We start from the raw sequence: 25,048 nt of genomic DNA on the forward strand, positions 1-25,048 counted from the left end.
TTTAGGTTGGGGATAGGGTTCAGCTGTGATGGTCAAGGTTAGGGTAAGGGGCTAGGGAATGCATTGTGCCAATAATGGGTCCCCACGAATACAGTTAAACAGAGATGTATGTGTGTCTGCATGTCTATTTGTGTGTGTGTGTGTGTGTGTGTGTGTAGTGGTGGTGATGGTGGGGGGAGATGCAGGCGGGAGTGAGGCGAAACAGTCACATGCACAACAGACTGTCAAGGAATAACTCCCTGCTGCCTCTGTCTCTCTCATCCTCCTCACTCCCTCTATCCTCCTCTTCCTCCTACAGCATGCCGCTCTCCTCTCTCCCCTCTCCCCTCTCCACTCCCCGTTTTCATCTCAACTTGAACTATTCATGCATTTAATTTTTAATGGTACATGTAGAGCTGGCTCACTCCCGCTCTCCCTCTCCCTCTCTCTCTCTCTCTCTCTCTCTCTCCTTTTACTCTCTGCTTCTCTCTTTGCCACCTGTTAGTCTCCCTCTCCTCTCCGCACTGGAATCCCCTCTTTTTTTATGAGGAGTTTCACACTTGTGCTATCACTGAGGTAAGTCAACATTTTATTCTTTTATTCTGAAAGACATCTATGGTTGAATCCGCTGCCAAGGCTGCAAATTTTTGTCATTCATAGATATTTTTTCCTTTTTATTTCCCTGCATAAAGTGCACTTTTAATGCGCTATTTTGTACTTGTCTGTCTATTTGACTCACCTATGTGTGTGTGTGTTTTCCTTTGCATGAGAGAATGAAAACTAATGCAGTAAAAACCAGGCTGGCAGATGGACACATTTATTCTGCATCAATCTCACACAGCAGACGAGTGCAACATGTGGCAGTCTGTTTTTGTATCTTTTTACCTGCTCCTTCACTTTTTTTTCACACCTTCCAACACATGAGTCACACACTTTGTCTCACACACACACACACACACACACACTGAAGTTTACTCATCCTTGACGGCTTCAAAATAACTTGGCTCTAATTGACAAGTGCTCACTGTCGCTGTGGTTAGCTATAAATGATGCGCTGACTATCAAGCTCTAATGAGTGGCTACAGTTTGCGGCACTGTACTATACCATCTGCCTGTCAGCCAGCAGCTTGTTATTTAAAGGTGAACGGAGCCCGCTGCAGGGGCCCATTGTATGTAGGACACAAGAGAAGAAGAAAACCAGCCGAGAGAGAGGGAAAGAACCATCCTCATGTAACTACAGGTGGAATAATGGTGTCTGAGAGAGAGGGACTGAGAGAGAGACAGTGATAAAGAGTGGAGAAGAAGAGGAGTGGTGGATTAGAAAGGTAGGGATGAGAAGGTAGAGGAGGGGGTTTGAGAGGGAGAGACTCCCCGTGCCTGTGATATGACTCTAATGTAAAGTGAAGGAGCTAAAACAGGAGGAGGGGAGGCACAAAGATATTCCTGACTGCTGGCTTCTGGCAGCTTCAGTCCTCCCTTTTAAAGCTGGAAACCTATGTAACCTTACGAATATATGTACAAGGGCGCCATGCATGACATGCTGTACTGTATGCGGTTGCGTAACTAACAGCCACAGGGCTGCTGTATGTGGCTGCTGTGGACGAGATGGGCCATTATTTTGTAGTTCATAGGAATTATGTAAAGTAGCTCATCCATGTGCTCTGAGGCTAAGTGTCATGTATGTAAACGAGCGTTAGCACACAAAAACCTGTAAAGTGCGAGGGTGAAATTTGCACCTTATTATTCGGAGTGTGCACTGCCACACTTCTCAGCAACAAGATGATGATGAAAAGAGAAGATGAGAGAAACATTCCAGCTGGCAGCATGAGAACGATCAATCATGAGCTCCCCGCGAGCTTCTGCTTCCCCGCGAGCTGCGAGCCACCAGGCCTGCCGGTCGTACGTGTGCTGCTGCTGCTGCTGCTGCTGCTGGTGGTGGTGGTGGTGGTGGTGGTGGTTCTCAGGCAGCTCTGGCTTACGGCCACATCTGCCAGGACAAGGAGGCGACTGACTGCGCACATTATATCAACAGACACCCGCTAACAAGTCTGCAACAGCTGCGCAGTGTGTGTGTAGTGACATGAATTAATGATCTGACAGAAGTGTATCTGTATGTATGTTTGCTTGCCTGCTTGTACGATTGTATTGCTATATATATATATATATATATATATATATATATATATATATATATATATATATATATATATATATATATATATATATATATATATATTTGTGTGTGTGTGTGTGTGCTTTGAGGGATTATATATTACCATTATTATCTATTCCTCCGAGTTAATTAATCTTTCAATCAATTCTGCTCATAATCATCATCATCAGAGGGAGTCTCATTAACTTGCTTTCACCTTCTCCTTGTCTTGCAATCTTCCACTTAAGATTATTTCCTTCTGTGGATGGCGTCAGTGTCTTTTTATTGTTGTGGCAGACTGAAGATATACTGCGGCCGTGATAAGTGCTTGTTGATCTTCTCTCTGCATTCATCCATCTCTCATTTGAAAAATACAAGAATGACAGACTCTCGCCCTGAAGTGCAACAGTCTGAGGTTATCTCCGCACTACTTCAATGAACGGTGTTGACCTCTGACCAGATCGGCTTTGCTTCAGAAGTCATTAACTGTGCTATTCTGGTCCATAGTAGCACCAAAATGGCTGCTGCTGGTTTTCGAAAGGCAACAATTTCATCATTTTCCATTCCAGAGCCAGGACTCTGTCAAAGTCCTTTCAGTCAGACGAGTCTGGGAAGTTTGCAGCTGGCACGCTGCAGTGTGTTTCAGAAGTTTGTTTCATCTCCAGCCAAGGAGAAGCGGGATGAGCTGTGATGTGCATCACCCACTGTTGTGCTCACAGCAAAGAGACCTGACCATACATGACAAATGACCCTCATTCTGCTGAAGGTCGACAGTCGGAGGCAACCATTTCAGAGACACTTCAGCCAGAGAACCATTGGTCATGTTGACTTCATCCTGATGACTGAAGGGTCTGAAATGAATCTGTTTACTGGTTTTGACCCCACAGACAGAAGTCAGCAGAAAATGACAACATAGTTATTAGGGCCGTGGCTGACCAGGGCACGGTGGTGCGGTGGTTCGCACTGTTGCCTCAAGAAGAAGCAAGCAAGAAGGTTATGGGGTCTTTCTGGGTGAAGCTTGCGTGTTGTTTTCATGCCTGCATAGGTTTTCCAGCTCCATCCACCAATCTAAAATCATGCAGGTTAGGGTTCATCCAGGGTTTACCCCGTCCTCGCCCAATGTCAGTTGGGAGTGGCTCCAGCCCCCCGCAACCCTAAAAGGATAAGTGACATGGCTAATGAATGAATGAGCACTGACTCAGCAGCCAGTTAGCTTAGCTGGCCAAAGAGTGGACACAAGGGGAAACAGCTCGCCTTGCTCTGTCAAACGGTAACGAAAACAGCTTAGCAGCAACTCATCATCATCATGTAAAAATGACAAGGTGTGGTTTTACAACAGATTATATACCGGACTAAAATTTGTTACATAAAGAGATTTAGAGCTGCTGCCACCAGTTTCCCTCTGTTTCCAGTCTTTATGCTAAGCTAAGTTAACCAGCTGCTGGTTGTAGCTTCATATTTATCATACAGACATGAGAGTGGTGTCAGTCTTCTCATGTAACTCTCATCAAGAAAGCGAACAAGTGTATATTGACCCATTCCTTTGATTAAATGCAGGTTTGAGATCATCCACTCCTCTAAACACTGGATAAGGATCATCAATAATGTACACCTCCCCTGATTTTCCACTTCCTCCTTTTTGTGGGGTTTACTTTCAGATCATTCAGCCATTCAGTCACTAGACTACTCTCAACCTGACCACTATTCTTAATCATTTCTTTAACTCTCCCTCTTTAAGACGTTTCCAAACTTTACAGACATTTAACCTACAGACAACACATAGGAAGCTCAGATATTCACTTCTCAGTTTCACTCGTTTAATGCAGAGAAGAGTCCAAGGGGGGGGGGGGCATCGAGGACAGAACGCCCCCTCAAGGCCTGCTGTCTTTAGACAACAAAAGCTGTGAGATATTTGTAATCCACCCCCCTCTTATTTATTTTGGGAAGAGAGCAGACACATCAGCCTTGTGGTCAACCGCTCTCCCTGCTTCCTCAACTTTATATAATCATCAGGACTCTTCTCTCCATCCAAGTACACTGAAGAGCGATCCCCCCCTGTAATGACTTCATCCAATAATTACCTGTCTGTCTGCGGAGGATTGTTAAGCACTTTAGATAACACGCATGCCTCAGCAGCTCACACGCACCGCATTTTCATCAAGGATGATTAGGATTCGGGGGAGACCCCTATTGTCCATTATCCTTTATCCGCCCTGATAGGCTTGAGTTTATTCAGATGTATTCAATTGAAATGCAAATTTGTGCACATCCTCTGCTGTATTTTGTCATCTTATGAGTAATGTCTTTCTTTCTAAAAGAGTTCTAATTATGTTGAAGGAGTTTTCAGGGTGACAGCAGTTTGAGATAAAAGCTTTTTTTTTGACTATATGGCAAATGAGAAACCCCCATTAGGTGTGATGATATCTCAGAGACGGCCAGATGCAGGAAAAGATCCTATTTATCACAAGTCATCTTACTGAGCTCACCTTGTGTCACTAGGTATTTCCGAGGAGAAATTGGGAACAGCAGCTCATATCTGTTGCTCAGTGTCTTCGCTTTCGCTTTGTCTGAATTTGTTCCAAAATTTCTATTGTTGAATTGCTGAAAAGAAATGTGATTTAACTTTCTAACTCTTCCTCCATCCCATCCTGCCTCTTTCCCTCTAGCCCTATGACTGTGCGAAAAGGAAAACGTTTAGGCATCTCCATCCAGGAGCACATGGCCATCGACGTCTGCCCGGGCCCCATCCGCCCCATCCGTCAAATCTCTGCTTACTTCCCCCGCCTCTCACCCACTTCTTCCTTCTCTGAGCCGCTCTCACCCAATCAGGTGGCAGCTCCCACCGCGCTCAGCCCTGGCAGCGCAGGTCAAGGTGAAGGGGCCGTTGGAGGGGGCGGAGGCAGAGGGAGCGGCGGCCTGTTGTCACCGTTATTACCAGGGGGGGCAGGTGGAGGGGGCTCGCTGTCAGCCATGAGCAGCATGGACACCTCCATTGAGATCGACAGCTGTGACAGCGATGATAACAGTGAGTCACCTGAATGTAATGACCTGGTTTCACTGAAGCTGCTTGACAATAGAGGAGGAATTACTTCAAGGCAGATGTGGATTTGGGAAAAAAGGCCCAGAACCGAATTAGTTGTCGTTTTCTGTTCTTGCTTGTGACAAATTTTAAAATAATGGGTCTTTCATTTCATACGACAGGAAGCAAAATCAGGTGTCTCACTTCTAGCCAATGACCACAGACATTGTCAGCTCCAGTGACCACCATCATTATCAGATTTTGTCAGCTGTAGCTTGCTGTCGTAAACTAATACTAATACTACAGCTTAATCAGTTTGGTAAAAACTTCATCTCCAGCTTAATTTTAAATGTTTCCAGCTGATTTGTTTCAAAAGGAAAGCTCTGTAAAAGTGTTGTTAAAAGAAATTACATTTTGAGAACAATTTGGGAAGTTTGATACCACTTAATATTGTGTTTGTTTAATCTGTAGAAAAGCCACAGTGTGAAACCAACTGTAATTATGGTCATGCATCAAACTATTTCTTGGCCAGACAAAGTTTTCATTTACTTTTGGACAGAGCCAGGTTAGCTGTTCCCTCCTGTTTCCAGTATATGTGCTAAGCTAAGCTAACTAAATTGCTGGCTGTCGCGAGTCTTCTCACGCTCTCAGCAAGAAAGTGAAGAAGCATATTTCCCACATTGTTGAACTATTCCTGTAAACTAACAGGTGTTTTATAAGTGTCTGACTGTCTACACTGATGCACAGAGACAACTGCTGCTGGACTGTAGGTTGTATTTCCCCCTGCCACCATTCTCCATCATTATTCAAGATAATGAAGTCAGACAGGCAATTAACAATGTAACTGGCACATATTTTTTTGTGTGTATGACTTTTTGTAAACTGTCTTCCAGCCTCCCTGGGAACATTAGAGTTTGACCTGCTGTATGAGAGAGCCACCAGCTCCCTACACTGCACAGTCCTGAGAGCAAAGGTAAATACTGTCCACTGAAAACCCCACCAGAGCCACCGCGGGTAGTTTGTCTTGTAGCAACAGAAAGTCAGTTCTAGAAGAAGTTATCATTTAACTTTGTGTTGGTTGTTTTCATTTTTTCAACCTGTGACACAAAAGAATCATTTTTCTATATTATGCTTGTAAATCAAAAAACGAATTCTGCTTCTAGCCATACAAGTGGCATGGCTCTTGGGATGATAATGTCCTGGTTGTCCAGCTAATTTGGCCCAAACGATAAATAATAGTCCACATTGTTTGATTTAACCATGACCACTCCACAACCTTAATTGCATGTTTATTATTGGAGCCATGATAAAAAACCATATAGCTGTTTACGTTTCCTCTAGTGTAACGATGAGGTTGACATTTTTCATGCAAAGTCTCAGCACCTATTGTGCTTTTTGTTTAGCGCTAATTAGAAAATGTTAGCGTGATAATACATCAAACTAAGTGAACATGGCAAACATTGTACCTGCTAAACATTAGCATCTTGCCACTGTCATAAGCATGTTAACATGCTGACATTAGCATTTATCTCTGAGCACCCCTGTGCCTGAGCAGAGCCTCCCAGAGTCGCTTGCATTGCTGTAGACTCTTGTTTCTTTAGACCTTATGACTCCATTTAATAGCTGATAAAAGATTCAAAATAAATGATAACAAATAATACATTCAAAATAAAAGCCTGACGTGGCCATGGTTGAAAGAGACCTGCACATCTAGGTCCAACAGCAAAATGAAGAAGGTGTTATTCCTGTCATGCACCTGTTGATATGGCAGGTAAACTTTAAATAAAAAGTTTTCACCCTTAATTTTTTACATTGTTTTAAAACAGGTTGTGAGGTCTGTAAACTGTAGCTTCCTTTCAGAATGAAACCCATCCACCTCCCCTCTATCTCTGTGCTTTCGACATCTTATATCTTCTCTGTCTGCATCTATAAGGGTCTGAAACCGATGGATTTCAATGGTTTGGCTGATCCTTACGTCAAGCTGCACCTTCTGCCAGGAGCTTGCAAGGTCTGATTTTATTATAACAGCATAGTTTTGGTTGAAAAAGACCACCAGAAACCCATTGCCCAGGAATTTTGAGTACACACTTCATGCATGCTATAATTTTAGAGTTGCACAGACCAGTAAATCTGCACTAAAGCAAAATGAACTTGTAGCCAGTAAGCACTTGTTTTCCTGTTGAGGGTGTTTGCTGTTTGCAGCTTTTAGAAAAGGCTTGGAGTTGCATTATTGTTTTCCTCTCCTCTCTGCTGTGATTTACAGGCTAATAAATTGAAAACCAAGACTGTTCGCAACACTCTGAACCCTGTGTGGAACGAGACGCTCACCTACTGTGGAATCACTGAGGAAGACATGTACCGCAAAACACTCCGGTAAATGTTTGCTGTAGAGGCTTTTGCACTATTTTTGTCTGCTTCAATTCCTGCCTCTGTCCTTTCCTTCCCACCAGAGAGCTGACTCCTGCTTACAAAGGATTTCTTATCATATATCTCAATCTCAGAGTCTTTTGCTTTTGGTATCTAGGCCTTTATCCTCTCTCTGTTTCACTATTTTGCCTCTCTCCTTCTATCTCCGCTGATTCTTTGATCTTCTGTCACCTCACCTTCGTTTCCCCCTGTCCTCACATCTTTCCTGTCCACTAGGATCAGAGATCTCCCTTCACTCCTTCCAAACCATCCCTTTCTCTTTGTCTTTCTTTCTCTCTCTCTCTCCCTGCCTTTCTCTCCTTCCGAGTTGCAGTGACAGATTGAGGTCAGACTAAGCACTGCAGGGTGTTTTAATTTCATTGACCCCCTCCAGAGGTGACGAAAGCTGCAAATTGTCTCTGCCTGTGACTAAAACTTTGCCATGGCGCACATGGGATTTAAATAGGATCGACTGTTGACGTCTCGGGGGAAATTAGAGAAACAGGCCCCACCGCTGGCCTACGACACTGTGCTAATTCAGCAGAGGCGTTTAAAGATCAGGAGGCAGAAAGTTTGACCCACTGGGACATGTAAACATGTTGAATTTGTCCCCTGCAATGCATTGATCTTACAAAGTGTCTGCCAAGTTATTTTTTATCAGGGACTGAATGTGATCACCTTTTCACATCAGCATAAATCTTTATTATTCATATTTATATATATTTATATAATTTATGACTAATCCATCCCAAAACAAATTTTCAGCCATCCAAAAAATAATTATTAGTAATTATTTTTGCATCTGTCCCTCAGAGGGTTTCTTTTCTTTCCAGACTTGCGATTTCAACACTTCTGGTACAGAAAGGAATCCATTAGAGGAAAGGGAGGTTTTCCAATTTCTCCACTGACAGCAGCTTCATTCGACCAGAACTCAATGCAACCACGAGATATGCCACATTTTGAACAGAGAACACAAGTCCTCTTTTTTCTAACCTGGAGAAACTACAGCCACATGTTGTTTTTACATCTCCAACTTCAAAGCTGCAGCTGTAGGCAACAAACTGCAGCCTGTCCTCTGAGGGTTAACAAAAGGGGGGGGGGACTTGCAATTGCATATTTATACTCCCTTATGATGACAGGGAGTCATGATTTACAATATTTTCTTTAATTTTGTTTATTAACATTTTTTTTTTTTTATGTAATTCACAACTGATTATAGGCTATTGATCAATTAGCTATAGTAACCTATGGAAACCCATTTCCGCCCAGAAAGAAAAAAAAAAAAAAAAAAAACGCCAAACTGCCACAGTCTAGCACTACCGTTTTTTTGTTTGTTTGTTTGTTTGTTTTCAAAAAAGCACCTATGGACGAAGTGTGTAGGCAAAATCACACCACAGCCGTTGTCTTTAACTAATGAAGCAGCAGCTTGGAAATGGCTGGGAAGTGACTGTTGGTAAGATGTGGTCTTAATGGGCCGAGTGTCACTTCAGTCATACTTGTTCCAACATAACCAGAAAAACATGTAAAACATGATTTATTGGGAATTTGCCTGTATTGAAATTATATGTGAGCACAGAGAGTGGAGAGAAGCAAACAGATAAAGGACTGAAACTGGCTGACACTGGGCAGAATGCAAATACGGCATGATGACATCATGGATATGCTAATTAGCGTCTTATCTTATCATCTTATCATCTAGCGCCATTTATTGTTTTTTTTAGCAGACTTTCCATTCAACGAAATAGTTCATGGGGCCTTTAAGGCTCATTAAGACTCAGTCCTTTGTGCAGCGGCGGGTTCAAGTCAGGTTCAAGTGGCCTGGGCCCTTTGCTGCATGTCCTCCAAAACCTCCGTCCTCAACTTTCCTGTCTATTTCTCTCTACCGCTATGACAATAAAGGGAAATATGCCCCAAAAAATACAAAAGAGTTGTTGTTGTTTACAGCACCTCCCTGAGAGTTGTAAACTACATTCTCAATTTCGCACCTTGGCCAGACCTGGTCCAGCCTAGGTTTTGTTTTTTACATGTCTGACTTTAGTGACAGCGTGTGTGGATGAGCTTTATCACCCTGCTTGACTGGCATTATGAAATCCTTTTGATGCAGGAAATGTATGCAATGTGTTACTCACTGACCCATCGTACCCTCACTCATCACTCCATCCTTATCAAGCCGCTTTGATCGCAGATGTCCTTTGCTTGTACATCTATTGCACCATCTTTCCACCCTCAACTCTGACTGGCTTCACCTCTCTTTATTCTCCTCTGCTCTCACCTTTTTTTGCCCCCTACCTTAGTCTTTTCTGTCTTTTTCCTTCTCCCATGTCTGGTGTTTCCTATTCTTGCTGCTGTTCCATTCTGCAGAGTTCAGGTCTCCTTTTGGCTAATAAGCTACTAGACTAGAAATTATTTCTGGGGATGTCTACCCATATCTGGTGTCCCCAGGCAGCTGGCCCCTTCAACCTTTCACATTTCTGCAATGCAGTGTTTTATCACCAGAAACTGAAGGCAGCAGGTGTCTGTAAGGTTTCATTCCTGTAGTTATGAATCCAGGTACACGTCAGGTAAAACAGCAGATGAGGAGAAAGCTTCATCAAATGTTCATATCTGTATGTCTCCTCTGCCAGATTGCATTCTTAATTTTCCTCTTCCCTTTGCATGTTTTTCACTCACATTTACATAAAAGACCAAGAAAAGCAATCACACTGGGTTCCAGTTAGCCTGTAGCATACTGATTCCTCACATCTGCCTATAGACATGCACATTTGCACGCATAAACGACTCTTCTCGCACACACACACACACACACACACACACACATTTAAATAAATTCTTCAGTTTTTATCTCTGCCTCTCACCCACGTCAGTCCATCCTTCGCTCTGCAGCTTTTGATTTCACATACACAGCCTCCCTCCATCGCCTTCACTCCTCTCTGCTGCTCCCACCCACTTACGCATTTCGAGTGACATAATGGCAGGTGTAAAAGTTTGCCAAGTCCATAAATATGGATTGGATTAACCCTGCAGATGCACTTTCACACTCTGTGAATTCCCACAGGAAAGGAAAGTGGTAATTACTATGTATACAGATGCTGGCTCTATACATAGGTTTTTCCGACTGTGTGCTCTTTATTTTGGGTCAGGTTTCTGTCAACAATTTCCTTCCCTCATTATAATGTTGTCACAACATTAGGAATACTTAAATGAGCCATACAATGTTTTTTTGTTTGACTACCACCTTCCCTCACAAAAGCACACCATGTTTCCCTTTCTCCTCATCTTTATCTCTCGCTATCTCTCATTAACCAACGCCCCTACACCCCCCCCCCCCACCCCCCCCCACCCCCCCACCCCCACCCCCCACCTCTGTCTCTCACTCCCAGGGTGTCCGTGTGCGACGAAGACAAGCTGACACATAATGAGTTCATTGGGGAGTCGCGGGTGGCCCTGCGCCGTGTGAAGCCTGACCAGACCAAACACTTTAACATCTGTCTGGAGCATCCGCCTCCTGTGAGAAGAAGAGGAGAGAGGGAGCAGAAAGAATAAAAAAAGAAGGATAGGAAAGAAAGACTAAAAGGAAGGAAAGAGGAAAATGAATGTGTATGATGAGAGAGATAAATCACTGGAGGGTACAGTAATATTCAATATATTAAGGCTTCCTGTTTGACTCACATTCTCATCTTTTAAGGTAGAAAAAAAAAAATTGGGGGAGGGGACAAAGGGAGGGCAGGAAACGTGCCAACAGGGAGGCATTAAAAAGGTCGATATACCGCACCAATCCACTTTAATGATGACCACCCACCTGGTTCTCATAATAAAACACCAGTGTGTCTGTATAATCTCTGTTGCATCGATAGAAAAAGAACCAAACAAATGCTTATAGTAGTAGTCATATAGATAAAACTAAATATGAAACAAATACAACAGCAAAGATTACAGTTGCACTGGTACCACTTTCTAACACAGAACTGTATATAATGGAGTCTTACAGTGTAATTCATGGCTTTATAAAGGGTTAATAAATATTTATTAATAATTTATAAACTGGTTTAATCCATAAATAGGAACAAACTTTGGGTTGCCATGTTGTGACAAAAAACCCTGAACTGCTGTCTTCCCTAAATGTTGGTAATCATTAATAAATTCTTAGTAAGTTTTTAATAAACTGATTTGGGTCCAGATCCTCTGCAGCCTTTCTGAAGATAACTGATCTGGAGCATTAGTGAATACTTTAACCATTGATTAAAATGTTAGTCACAGATTATTTCTTTATGTCTTGGTAGAAAGTGATACAGCTCAATTAAGAAAAGTCATGGTCTCGTGCATAAATTTGGAGCCTATGCAGATACATTACCTGGTCAAAAGTATGTGGACATTCAAAAAGTACATGGAAACCAAAGTATTACATCCATATATGAGTCAAAAGCCATGGCATTAACCTGCGGCCATAACAGCCTCCAGTCTTTGGAGAAAACTTTCCACAAGATTTTGGGACCTAGCTGCAGGGATTTGCTCTCATTCAGCCTCGAGAGCATTGGTGATTGTTGATGGGCAATGAAGCCTGGCTCACAGTCGCTGTTAAAATTCATCGAAAAAGGTCTTGCTTATGGTTGACGTCATGGATCTGTGCAGGCCTGATCTTCTACACCAAACTTGGAGAAAACCAAAAGAAAATTCCACTTGTTCACTTTGTGCACATGTTGAAATTGGGAAGAAACAAAGTTGGAAACACTGAAAGCATTGTGTGAAATGCCACTGTATGCTGTAGCATTAAATTTATTGTTGATAATAATTGATAGTGTTGATAATTGTCAATAAGGAGCCCAAACCAAGCAAAACAGTCCCAGTCCAAAAGTACACAAAGGACAGGGCTGTCCGTATACTTTTGGCCATACAATGTATTATGGATTAAGCCAATTTCAGTTAGTGGTATTGGCCTACTGACATAATTGAGATGATTATTGCCTCCTCGGAATTACAAATATAGGCTGAACAGAGTAACATATCTATTCTTATAGCCCACAAATAGCTTTTTGTGCAGACTAAATGTCAACTGGGTCACAGAGATGGAGGAATAAAAGGTGAGGAGACAGAGCGAGAGGAGAGGGGGGGCCGTCAATAGAAAGGGAGAGCAAGTGAGAGAGATGAGAAACAAATGGATTAAAAAATAAAAGTGGCGGAGAGCGGGGGGCATGTGTGTCAAAAGAGGAAGGAGGGTGCTGGGTTTTTGTTCTTTATGAGTTGGAAAGGGCTGTTGGTATTAAATTGGCCCTCTGAGGCCGGTGGCCACTCTGCGATCAAACGCTAAACCCCCTCTGTCATCCTGCGAACCAGACACTGTGTCAGACCTGTAATTTTCAAAGTGGCCTCACCCTTGACACGTCTATCTCCTCCTCTTCAGCCTTTCCTCCTTTAAGCTGTTTGTACAGCTTTTCTGTCAGTAATACCTTATATTATTTATCTCTTTCTCCTCTTTTTTGCTCCTTGCCTCCAGCTGCCATCACCGACTGCGATGAGCACAGCGCTGAGAGGAATCTCCTGCTACCTGAGAGAGGTGAACGCATGACTCCTCTGTCTGTTTTGGTCGACTTGACCCTTCCTCTGTCTGTCCGTCCTCTTACAGTCCTGCTTTCAACCTGTCCTAAAGGACTACACCCAGTTCGGTCACCTTGTCCAGCTTGTAGCTAAATGACTAAATGGCTTCAAAATGTTTTTCTGTGCCTTAGATCTGTCCTGTTCACAGACGATGACGAGCATTATCCTACAAGTATGAGAATAAACATTTTAGTAATCCAAGGTTACCATTCATTTTCATTCTATGGCCTGTGTATTCTCCTGAAAACCAAATCTTCATCAATTCTGCTGTTTATATCTAACGAGTGACAAAACAAGTGGTTGATAGACGAATTAATTAAGCAAAATGAATCCACAACAATTTAGATGATTGATTTAACATTTAAGTCATTTGTCAAGCAATTTGCACTTGTTAAGTTTTATGTTTAATTGTACCCAGAGTTGCCAGTTTGGATGTGCCATTAAAAACACAGCATTTAACACAAACTGTGTATACTTGGCATCACTGCAAACCATTTGAAGGTAACTTTTCTACTGTTCCAGGCAATTATTAGTTTCCATTCATTTCTGTGAGACACAAAAATCAGTTAAGTCGACACACTTGAGTGATGTAATCCATTAAGCCAGCATTAATTTATTGTTATGAGGTAATTAAGTGCATTACATTTCAAATCACCCTGTGGTTAAACTGGATAATTATTGTATCACGGGGACATGAATTAAAAACAATGGCTGCCTGATATAATAATATTTAAGTAGTGTTTTTTTCACTGCTGGTCAAGGTAGAGCAACGTTGAACTATTATGTGTATTGCTTGGCAGGTAAATTTGCAAAAAACAAATCTCAAGACATTTAATTATTTTTTTATTTTTCAGTATTTTGTTGAATTTTTATATACACGTCACATCCTGGTCAACAAATGACTCTGTATGCAGTGTACTGCTTCATGACTCACTTTAATAATCTAGTTGACATTAACCTCCTGTATTGTCTTTGTCCTCCACTTCTATTGTATTTCTTAATTTTATAACATTTTATTCTATTTCTCTTTTCCTATGTTTTTTTGTTCATTTATACACAATTACTTTAGCAATTACCATATACTTTTGCTTTTATTTATATAGTTGTCCTTTTATTGATACCTGTATTTATTATCTTTTTAAAGTCCTGATAATCACCAGCTAACATAAGCCACTACAGGCTACTTGTTGTACCAGATCAAATAAGGTTGTAGCAGCAAAAACCCTGAGTGTACTGAACTGATTGAGGGTGTTTTTTTTAATACATATGAGTTCAACCTTTTATCATATCATATTTTTTCTTTCAGATTTTATTTGAAGGATACATGGTTTCCGGTTAAACAATCCAGTCTCAGAGCAGTTACAGGTTCTTAATGTCTGAGTTTTTTTAACCACAGATTTTATTTTAGAGCCAATCCTCTCATCACTAACCCACAAACCCAAGGACAAGTGTAGTCCTTTAACTTCACTGAAATTAAACAGCTGCCTTTGTGTTTCCCACCATATTTAGGGTTGTTTAATGTGTCTGCTGATCATCTTGCCTGTTCTCTCGCCTTGAAAACCCACCCACAAATTCATCTTGTTCCCATTGATCTGTCACTCTGTGTGTGTGTGTGTGTGTGTGTGTGTGTGTAGCTGTGTGTGTCACTGTCTCCACACTAATGCCTGTTTATTTCCACCTCCCTAATGAGTTGCTCTCCATCGATCTGTGAAGGTCTGAGCAGTTTTATTTGCAGATACCTGGTACAAATTATCCTCTCTAGCAGCGAGTTTTAAAGTCTCCTACTCACTCACGACAGATGGTGAATTGGCCGTTGGCAGTAATGATAATTCCCAAAGAAAAACAGAGACAAGGAAAGGGAACAGACAGGAAAGAGAGAATTAGGAGAAAGAAGGGGCAAGCTGTTGAGACAATTAGAAACAGGGAGGGAGGAGCGTGCAGGAGTGTGGGGTGTGTGGCATATTGATCGCCTTGGCTGCGTCCACCTTTCGCCTGAAGATAAGACTTAATGAGAGATGGAGAGATCTAAAGGGGAGACATTTAGGGGGAAAACAGTACAGGAGTGATGGAATTCATATCAAAATTAGATTATAGGCTGTAGAGCAGAGCCTTCTCCATTTTCGATGATGAAACAACAAAGGTAACTTGAAAATCCTGCACCTGCAGTGACGAAAATCCTTAAATAGCAAACAAGCATCTTTCCTATAAATAACATACATACATCTGTGCTGTTGGCCATGAGGGTGAGTCACGGTCCTGTGAGAACATCGCCTTCCCCTTCTTCACCCTCTCTTGCTGCTCCCTCGCTTTCTTTCATCTGTCACTTTGAATCTACTCAGTTGCTTTGCTTGTTGTCAAATGCGTTGGTAACAGTTTGATGCTGTCTGTGGAAAATTCTCAAGCCAGGAGCGACAAAGTTCATCAATATGACTTAAAGGCTGGTGCTTCAGTTTTTTGTTCTTTGCCATCGGATCGACGGCGCTCCTGTTTTGTTCTCAGTGACAGTGATGGCTGGCTCTGTCTCTGAGCTGTGGCGGATGAGCTCAAAATGTTAGATGGAAGTCATAGCGCTCTTTAGATGAGAGATGCTTATGAGAGAGAGAAAGAAATGAATAATTAAATTAACCCTTCGTTGATCCAGTACCCTCAGGGGTTTTGCAGCTACAGCCTGTACGACCAGTAACACATTGTGACTAATGTATGCGACCTATAAATGTTAGATACGGCTGTATAGTGAACATTACTGAGTCATCTTGCTGACGTGATAACTCCTCTTCACTCATATTACCGTTTACAGTTATTCGACCAGGTTTGGGCCCTTTTGTTGCATGGTTGTACAGAGTTAGACCAGGTCCAGGCTTAATGATTTTCTCTTCTGGCTTCTTGGGTGTTATGTGTTGCAAGTAGATGTGCAGTAGAGAGTGGGATGATGAAAAGAGCGTAGACAATGCATTAGCCTGATAAGCTAATGGTCAACAAATGAAATAAAGCAGAACCATAACCTTGAGTCTCTGAGGTCCTGGCAGGATATGGGAGGTTCAGACTGTTTAGGTTTGAAAGACACAGTGGAGTTCAGCTGGAATTGTATTTAGGCAAATACAGAGGTCTATACTTTTATCTCAGCAGTCGTCCTGTCAATTTCTGGCAACAGTAGCCACTGCTCACCAGAAGTTACTTATTTTAATATGTGCTGTGCTTCTGGAGGAAAACCTGCACTGTGCTTCAATGGTTTAGTTTCACTGCAGCTTTAAACCTACATCAATTGATTTTTTTGGTCACTGTAAAAACAACATTGACATATTAACACCTCATTAAGTTGATATGTGGAGTGTGTTGGCAAACAGCTATGGCTTCTGCACATTGAGCAGACACAGAGCAACACTGGCATTCATCTAGAGTCGTGCTTGAGTCCACAAGTTCACCAGTATGAGGGACCCCTTTGACATTACACTTACTCCTTTGATCCACAAGTAATACAAAAAAAATATAGATTACAGCAGCTTTAAAGATCAGCACGAATATTATTGCCTGTTTCATCAGTAGGTCAAGGCACAAGACCGTGATGCATCATTTCCAGTGTATGAGGCATCTTTTTAACCCTGAACCTTAAGGCACTAATTTCCCAGCTAGAAATGCAGCTCATGCACCACTTCCCTATTTTTTTTTTCTTCCTATCTGTTATATTCCCTCTCTCCTTCAGTGGGAGACAGCGCAGCAGAGAAGTCTAGAGGAGCGGGGTCGTCTGCTGCTCTGCCTGCAGTACCTCCCCCCGGCCAGCGACGGCGATGCGAAGGGTGAGGCCAAGGAGAGGGCTCGTGGCGGGCTGTGTGTGGGTGTCAAACGCTGTGCCCACCTGGCGGCCATGGATGTCAATGGCTACTCAGACCCCTATGTTAAAACGTAAGGATGACATCAAACCTCTGACTATAAACCAAGAGATTTATATGCATTGTTGTCTTTTATTAAATGAAATGGAAGAATGTTTGTACGTCAATGAAAAACAAATGATGAATACTTAATACACACAGCTTAGACTGATGGACTGTCAATTTACGATACTCATTTCAGAACAATTTCCACATGACCTATCCAGTGCTAGTCTCCCTCTCCACTTTAATACCTGTCGTTGGCTCATATTGACCCCATGAATCACTTTTTGTCGTCCCTCATGAATGATATATGACTCGAGTTAACCCCACATAAGGTAATGGTGATAGATGAGAGCATCGTTCATACAAGAGGAAGCAATTACTCATTCATCAAGATAATAGTAACAGTGTGTGTGTGCTGACAGCCTTCAAAATGGACTGAAAGGCAGTGACATGATCTAATGTTATGGGTGGACTGTATCTGTACTGTATCGGAGATGCAAGATGAGGAAACAAAGAGTTTGATGATATTGTTAGTGTCATAGAGGTTCCCTGGAGTTTCATTTCTCACTGATGAAAGAGAAGCAATACTATTCATGTGTTGGTTTTGTGTGTGTGCTGGAAAGGGCAGGAAGGTTCCTGGCCTGGATGATGCACCCTGACAGAAAGTGGACAAATGAGCTTTAAAATCCCCCTTCCTCTTCTTCACTTTTCTCCTGAGCACTGGTTCTGACTTTGAGGTTGTTTCTGGAATAAGAAAAACACTAAACAACCTCCCATGACGCACACATTCATACACACATAGATAGGCATGCCACCATGCTCATCTCATCTCAGTACACACACACAGTCTCCCTTCTCCTTTCCCGTCATGCCTCAAACTCAAATGTTCCCCCTCCTTCCATACATAAGCTGAACCTATGCACACATCCCTCACACATCCACAGTATTACATCACGCACCTTGTTTCATTTTGGATGGGTGCTCGCATCTTTGCCCTTTGGCAGGAGCTTTTTCTCAGATGCTTTGTTGTGTCTGAGAGCGTGTGGGAACATACGCTCTCCGAGCTGTGGGTGGTGGGTGGAAAGCAAATGTGAATAGAGATTTCGCCACGCTCCTTCCAGCTGGCTTAAAAATATCCCAAGAATTTAATGACAGCTCGCCCGCAAAGGGATGCTGAGCTTTTTCAATCTGTGCAGTGTTTGTGAGGGAATTACTGATCAGTCCTCACACTCACTCAGGGTGTCACAAATAATACACAAAAACCTTTACGAACTGTTATGGGATTTTTATTATTATTTGCTTTCCCACTGAGAGTTAGAATTTGCTATTACTGTCCCTCTGTTTAAGATAGCTTAGGTCGAGGATAGAAAACAGGGAAAACAGCTGGCCTGGCTGTCCAAAGTTACCCTATACTAGCTCCTCAAAATTATAATTAAATTAAAAAAAAAATAACTCATTATATTTTGTTTATTTAATTATTACAAAAAAACAAAATGTAAAAAATGACATGCTGTTCTCTGGAAACTTGAAATAGCCATTTTTTTTTTTTTTTTTTTTTTTTGGCAGCAACACTTTCTACCATTCCCAGTCTTTATGATAATAAGCTAACCATTTGCTGACCAAAGATATTGAGCATAGAGACACACACTTCTCATATAACTCACTTATTCGCTAACTAGCCAGGCCAACTGTTCATAATGAGCATGGAGATGCAAACTTCTCATGTAACTCTCTCAACCATATTGAAGGAGTAGATACACTTATTTGCTTGCTGGATAGCTATCTTGTCTCTGTGCTAAGATAAGCTAACAGGCTGCTGACTGTAGCTTGATTGGCAACAACATAAATAAACAATAAATATGTTTCCTAAGGGGATGAACTATTCTTATGAATAATGACTTTTTCTGATTCACAGTCAGGGAAGACATCACTGTGAATGAAGAGAAAGAGTAACACGACAGGAAAACACCCATCACTGACAGTAACCCCTGAGTGAACATAATGATTATTTATATGTCTACTCTGGCCTTTAGTCATAGCTGGTATTTGTAGTTGCCCTTAGTGCTTTGCTATTTCTTTTCGCAGTACTGTGTCTTTTGAATGATAATGACACGACTCACATATGATGGTATCACATTCCTCTGTCTCAGGTATCTCAAGCCAGATGTTCACAAGAAATCCAAGCACAAAACAGCGGTGATAAAAAAGACTCTCAACCCAGAGTTTAATGAGGTAGCGATCCATGTTTGTGTTCATGCATGTGAATAAATGTGGGCTCGAGAAGCACATTTGCGGTGGTTGAATGTGAAGAGACAGCTTATATAGTCCTCAGAGACACTATGCTGCATGCAAAGTTTCTGTTAGACAGCCAATTACAGGTTGCACTATCTGCTGCCTCATTAGTAAGTATTTTAGATGTTTATAGTAGGTGTGTAGGTGTGATCTTTTGACCTCTGCTCTTGCCCACTCATCCTGTTTCCCTGTTTGTCTTTACCCAGGAGTTCTTCTATGAAATCACCTTCTCAGAGTTAGCCACCAAGACGCTGGAGGTCACAGTGTGGGACTACGACCTGGGAAAGTCCAATGACTTCATAGGTGAGTTGACACCAGAAGCACCACTGGCAATTAATAATTTCCTGCTGGTGATTTTTGGATCACTGATCGGCTACTCTATTAGCAGTGTAATAACGCTGTACCCATGGCAGATGTTGCCAAAGATATTTTAAGATGTTCTCTATTGCTATCATCTGAGTGCAGCACTGTGTGTAATTTGCAGGGTTTAGTCGCCAAAAGGGTGTCAGTGACATTTTGGCTGAAAATGTGCTTCACACTATACTTGCTCTATGAGGGGGAGTAAGTCATTTCACAATTTGAAAAAGTTTTGTCTACTTTAGCTTTTTCTAGAAGATTTTTCTTTGTTATAATAATCACAAGTTAAGACTAGACTGTTTCATTATTATTTTTTATTTTTCAACAAATCCAAAAAAAGACCAAAACTGGCAGTGTGTTGGTCTGTCTTTCAGCATTTTCAGATTTCCCAACCCTTTTAATGGGACTTAGTCCAAAGCCCAAACTTGTTTCTATTAGAAACCTAAATCTTTAATAACTGGTAAACAGTTTTTTTGAGAAAAAGTTTTAGTCATTTCCTGAAACACTTGGGCACTGTAGTTTTCAGCACATCTGTCTGTTGAAGCTAGTTTATCTTGAGGATAGAAAACAGGGAAAACAGCTGGCCCAGCTGTCCAAAGTTCCCCTATACTAGCTCCTCAAAATTATAATTAAATTAAAAAAAAAAAACTCATTATATTTTGTTTATTTAATTATTACAAAAAACAAAATGTAAAAATGACATGCTGTTCTCCCGGTCTGGAAACTTGTTTAAACACTTGTTTCTACTAGAGACATAAATCTTTAATAACTGGCAAATAGTTTAATTTCAGAAAAAAAGTTTCGTCATTTCCTGAAACACTTGGGCACTGTAGTTTTCAGCACAAGTCTGTCAAACAGGAGGAATATATTTGTTGGGAACTATTTTCATTTGCAGATTAATACACATTGTGTGTTTTGGTGAGTATCTCCAGCAGTAGGACAGCATGTTTGGAAATTTGGTCCAGCTCACTGGTGTGTTTTTAATGGTTTTTAGAGCTTTATACAGCACAGGGAAGACATTATCAAGCTTTGGCTACACAGATAATTCTTGTTAGTTCATTGTTGATTTGGGTTTTTTTCGCAGGGTTTGTTGACAAGTAGAAAAATACAGATAATCCTAAGACTTAGTTTGTATTGAAAGAGAATATTTCCTTAGTATTGAACTCAATAAAAACATGAAGGTAAATGTCCATGAGCATCTGAAACTGGACAATTGAGACAAGTCTCAAGTCTTGGTGAGTATTCAGTTGGTGATGACAAGGAAGCTAACCTGACCTAACTTTGTTCATTTTATTTTGTCATTTCCACGTTTTCCTCTCAAACTAATCCCATTTGAACTCTGTTAGCTGTTTGAAGATCCCATGCAATAATGATACACTTTCAAAAATGGTTTCTCAGTCTCTTTTATTGTGGGTACATCTTTAATAAACAACTGCAAACATCTGATCTGAATCATATCTGAACATTTTTGTAATCATTAGACTCTGTGGCTCTCAGCCCTGAATTTCTTTTGGAATTGAAATGGAAATGTATTCCTGTCTATAAATAACCACACAAACAATTAGGGACAAAAGACGACAAAATATGCTGTTACTAATTACTCCTCTTACAATAACCCAAGCAAATTTGGGCTCAAAAGTATCATCGGACAAAAACACATTGCCAACATGCCATATTGACTGATGTTATTTATTGTCTCTGCACTTGTCAGGGGGTGTGTCCTTAGGGTGTCACTCACAGGGAGAGACTCTGCAGCACTGGATAGACTGTCTGAAGAACAAGGGCAAGAAGGTGGAGCGCTGGCACACGCTGACCAACGAGCTGCCTGGATCCACACTGCAGGAATGAACTGAGCCTCTTCCACTGCGCTGACACTGGAGGGTCTGCCTGAAGACTCGGGATGAGAGACATTTCATCGCATGATCTGGGGATTTTCTGCATGTCTATGATGGATTCATATCCTACTTACTTTGTGTCATAAATGAGTTCATAATTCATGACAACATACCCAAAGGGGTCACATTCAGAGATCAATACTGTAATCTTGGATCTAAATAGACCTGATGCAAATCTGGGGAACCAGCCCTATACCACAAAACTATGATTGTGAGAATTTCCATAATCATATTCATGGGGATCCGTGTCCCTTTTGTGGATTGTATGTTAATCTAAATGCTCCTCTGCACTGCTCCAAACTGGTCACGTCTCAATGAATGAGAAAAATTGAAATCGTGCAGGAAGTAAAATGAGGGAGAAAGTTGAATTATCCTGCAGTTCGACTCTCATGTCATCGCTCTTGTCCGGTTTGCTCGCTCTTATTAAATTTGGCCTGTTATTTTTCATTAACTGCTGACATTAAACGCCACCGTTATGACCATCTGTCTCACAGCGCACATACCTCTCCCTTGCAATAATGTTTTCCCTAATGCTTCCGAAGATTTCTAAGTGGTCTTAATACTGCCAGACATTTTGTACCTATTGATCTGATTGCCATTTGATTGCCTGCAGACAGCACAACCTAATAAGATAATTGGTTCTTCCATATTGATGGTTTGTGTCAGTTATTTGCATGTTTGGTGTTGACGGAACAAACTAAAATGACAAATATGTGCCAGACTCTGCTGCAGGATGAAATGTTCATCATTGTGTTCATCATTGTGTTGTTCCAAATTCTCCTGAGGTGTGTTGCTCTGATTAACTAAAGAATTTTTTTTTTTAGTTTCATTCAAGTTTTTTTTTTTAAATTTTTTTTATGTTGTTCACAGTTGTTTGATGTGTCGGCTCAAATATCACTGTGTCAGTTTGTTGTTGATGACACGTTGACGTGAACCTGTTTTTGCTTCACAACCCTTGATTTGTAATGAAGAGGATGGTGGTGTAATTAACAGGAAAGTTTCAGAGCAGGTTGTTTAGAGGAGAGTTGTGCATGGTCGTACTCTGACAAACATGAAATAAAACCATCAGCCCGTGTTTAATATCTGAATAACTAATATGAATGGTGTGATGAGCACAGTGTTGTCTGGTAACTCTCCATCGCTGCTGCTTTACTATGGATTTCAGGTTTTATTTGTACTCAGTCTTGTGGTAAAAGAGGCATGCTGAATTACCAGTGGTGTTTATATGTAAATATATATTGTGTTTCACTTGCTTTGGATGTTTGTCTTTTGGAACATAAACTGTGCATGGTTGTTTCTTTTCTTTTTTTTTCTTCTTTTTTTTTTCTTCTTTTGCATAAAATTTATTCATTGATTTATTACGTGCATCCCTGAATTTCTATTATATTTGCTTCATGGTTGCAATGTGTCAGCTCAGAGGTTGTCCAATAAAGCCAACGCTGCCACCTGGTCTTCAGAGTCTGCAACTGCAGCCTCCTCTCTGACAGTGATGTGAGCAGGAGTGATCATGGAGTCGAGTCCAAGATGCACAGAGGCACAGGTGAAAGAAAATCAATAAAAACATCAAAGTTAATTTAACATTTCACACTCTCTCTTTTGTGTAAAAAAAAGCACAAAACCAAATCACCTTTGATCGGTCAGACTTAAATAAACTCTCAGTCAAGGCTTGTAACCTTTGATTTATATAGAGGCCTGTCATACCCATAATACTTACAATGTTATAGCTAAAAGTGAAATTTGCTCAATAAAAATTTAAATACCGCTGAATTATAGCATTTAAATATTTTACTTTCAAAACAATCTTCCTGAATGAATGTTAAATTCCACTGTGTGAAAACTTTAAGCAGCGCAAACATCTGATTAACATGGAAGTCAGATTCCATAATACAAAAATGTCCAAAATTCAAAAAACTATATTTAATTAGCTGAAATTAAATTAGTCAAATTGTGATCGAAGAATTCAAATGAAGTGACAAATCCAATTACCCCGCAGCCAGATTGGATTATTTAATTCAGACACCAAAACTGAAGATGACAAATTAAAACTAAAACTTTGTGACAGAGGATAATTTGTATTTTAGGCTGATTAGACACTTTGATCACATGATGACTAACAAAATAATAATTTGATTGGACAGATTGGACTGATACCACTCAGACTCAGTTGATATCATCAGTGGCTTTGATACTTATGTTTGAATTTAGCATGTTGAAATTTGGTATCTGCGTTTCAACAATCCAGTTTGTGCAACCTAATTTAATTTGGTTTACTTCATTACTTACCTAGTTACCTAGATTTAAGTTTATGGCAAATCTGATATTAGATCAAGCTAAATTCTTACAAAGAGCTTGACTTTCTCTTCAAGATGTTTGTTCTTTTTCTCATCACATCCTGTGTTATTGATTTCAGCAAGATCTATTGAACTTCTCACTTGTTCCATTTGACAGGGAGGTCAGAGGTCAGTGCCAGGACATCAGGATGTTTTTGGTAAACACGCTTTCAGAGTATGCATGGATAGATCGACATGCTGTGAGGCTCACCACGAGCAGACCGAGTGTCTGACTCAGAAGCAGAGTCATGGACGTCAGGAGAGAGGCTCTGTCTAGAATTTAAATAGAAAAGAGGGGTCAGAAAAAACACCTGAAGCTCATTGCAGCTGCACAGTTTCTGATTAATGTGCATTTTCTCAAATGTCCTGAGCGGGAAAGAAGCTCTTTGTGAAATCAGAGAAGGCTACTACTGTTTCATCTTAGTCACTGTGTGTTCCTCCCTGCACTCAAACATCAACTGCACCACTGGACGTCTGTCCTCTACAGATCCTGTCAGTAGAGGGAAACCATTGTCTTTATGAGACCACTATTACTGTTATGAATACTAACAACTTCCAATGAATATAAAATCATAAAATGTGTAGTCCAAATAAACCACTGAACCATAATATGAGACTAAAACACATGAATATGACCAACAAAGAAAAGAAACAAAGAAACATAAAAAAACACAAAATATGAAATAATTGGGAATTAGTTTCTTATGCTGCATGATATTTATGCGAAATATTCCAATCTAAGATGTTTTCATAGCTGCAGAGTTCAGTCAAATGCAACTATTATGTCTTGTGCATTATTTTATACACAAATACCCAAATTGCAGCCTGAAATATTTGATATCTTTGGTAACATTAAGAGTTTAAGAAAAGGTTCAGCAGGTTTGAACGACGGTTGGCTGCACACAATGACTTGTAATGAGAAGGGGTTAGAGCAAGATGAACACAACGTGATTTTAAAAGAGATTCAAAAGAGTGTCTTTGGTAATCTTTTACAGAGTGAGGCTTTAACTGAGAACAACAAACCTGCGAAGCTGCACTGTGAAGATATTCAGAAGCTGCTTTAACCCCATATAAGCCTTCAACTGATCATTAAAATATTAAAATCGACTCTAAATCCCACAGGTAGCAAAGAGAGAAATTGTAAGTTTGAGGTT

The 25,048-nt window shown here is 40.8% G+C and overlaps 1 protein-coding gene across 1 annotated transcript; it reads left to right on the plus strand.

The window, feature by feature from the left end:
* Nucleotides 1–207: 207 nt before the first annotated feature.
* On the plus strand, nt 208–23,142 carry LOC139608354 (double C2-like domain-containing protein alpha). The gene is made up of 11 exons (XM_071462012.1): nt 208–555; nt 4,798–5,156; nt 6,044–6,123; nt 7,084–7,158; nt 7,414–7,523; nt 10,937–11,063; nt 13,048–13,107; nt 16,849–17,048; nt 19,171–19,252; nt 19,519–19,615; nt 21,381–23,142. Exons 1-11 carry the CDS (start codon nt 524–526, stop codon nt 21,515–21,517), a joined length of 1,359 nt encoding a protein of 452 aa, XP_071318113.1. The 5' UTR covers nt 208–523; the 3' UTR covers nt 21,518–23,142.
* Nucleotides 23,143–25,048: the final 1,906 nt, after the last annotated feature.

Source organism: Trachinotus anak, unplaced genomic scaffold (genome assembly GCF_046630095.1).
Source record: "Trachinotus anak isolate AG129_WGS33_773 ecotype Australia unplaced genomic scaffold, CSIRO_AGI_Tana_v1 ptg000025l, whole genome shotgun sequence".
Taxonomy (NCBI): Eukaryota; Metazoa; Chordata; class Actinopteri; order Carangiformes; family Carangidae; genus Trachinotus; species Trachinotus anak.

Excerpts from the sequence above, each read along its gene's own strand:
- LOC139608354 (XM_071462012.1), top strand. The coding sequence starts at position 524 with ATGAGGAGTTTCACACTTGTGCTATCACTGAG. Across the intron at positions 13,108-16,848 it reads TCTCCTGCTACCTGAGAGAG|TGGGAGACAGCGCAGCAGAG; the intron begins GTGAACGCATGA and ends TCTCTCCTTCAG. Across the intron at positions 19,616-21,380 it reads AAAGTCCAATGACTTCATAG|GGGGTGTGTCCTTAGGGTGT; the intron begins GTGAGTTGACAC and ends TGCACTTGTCAG.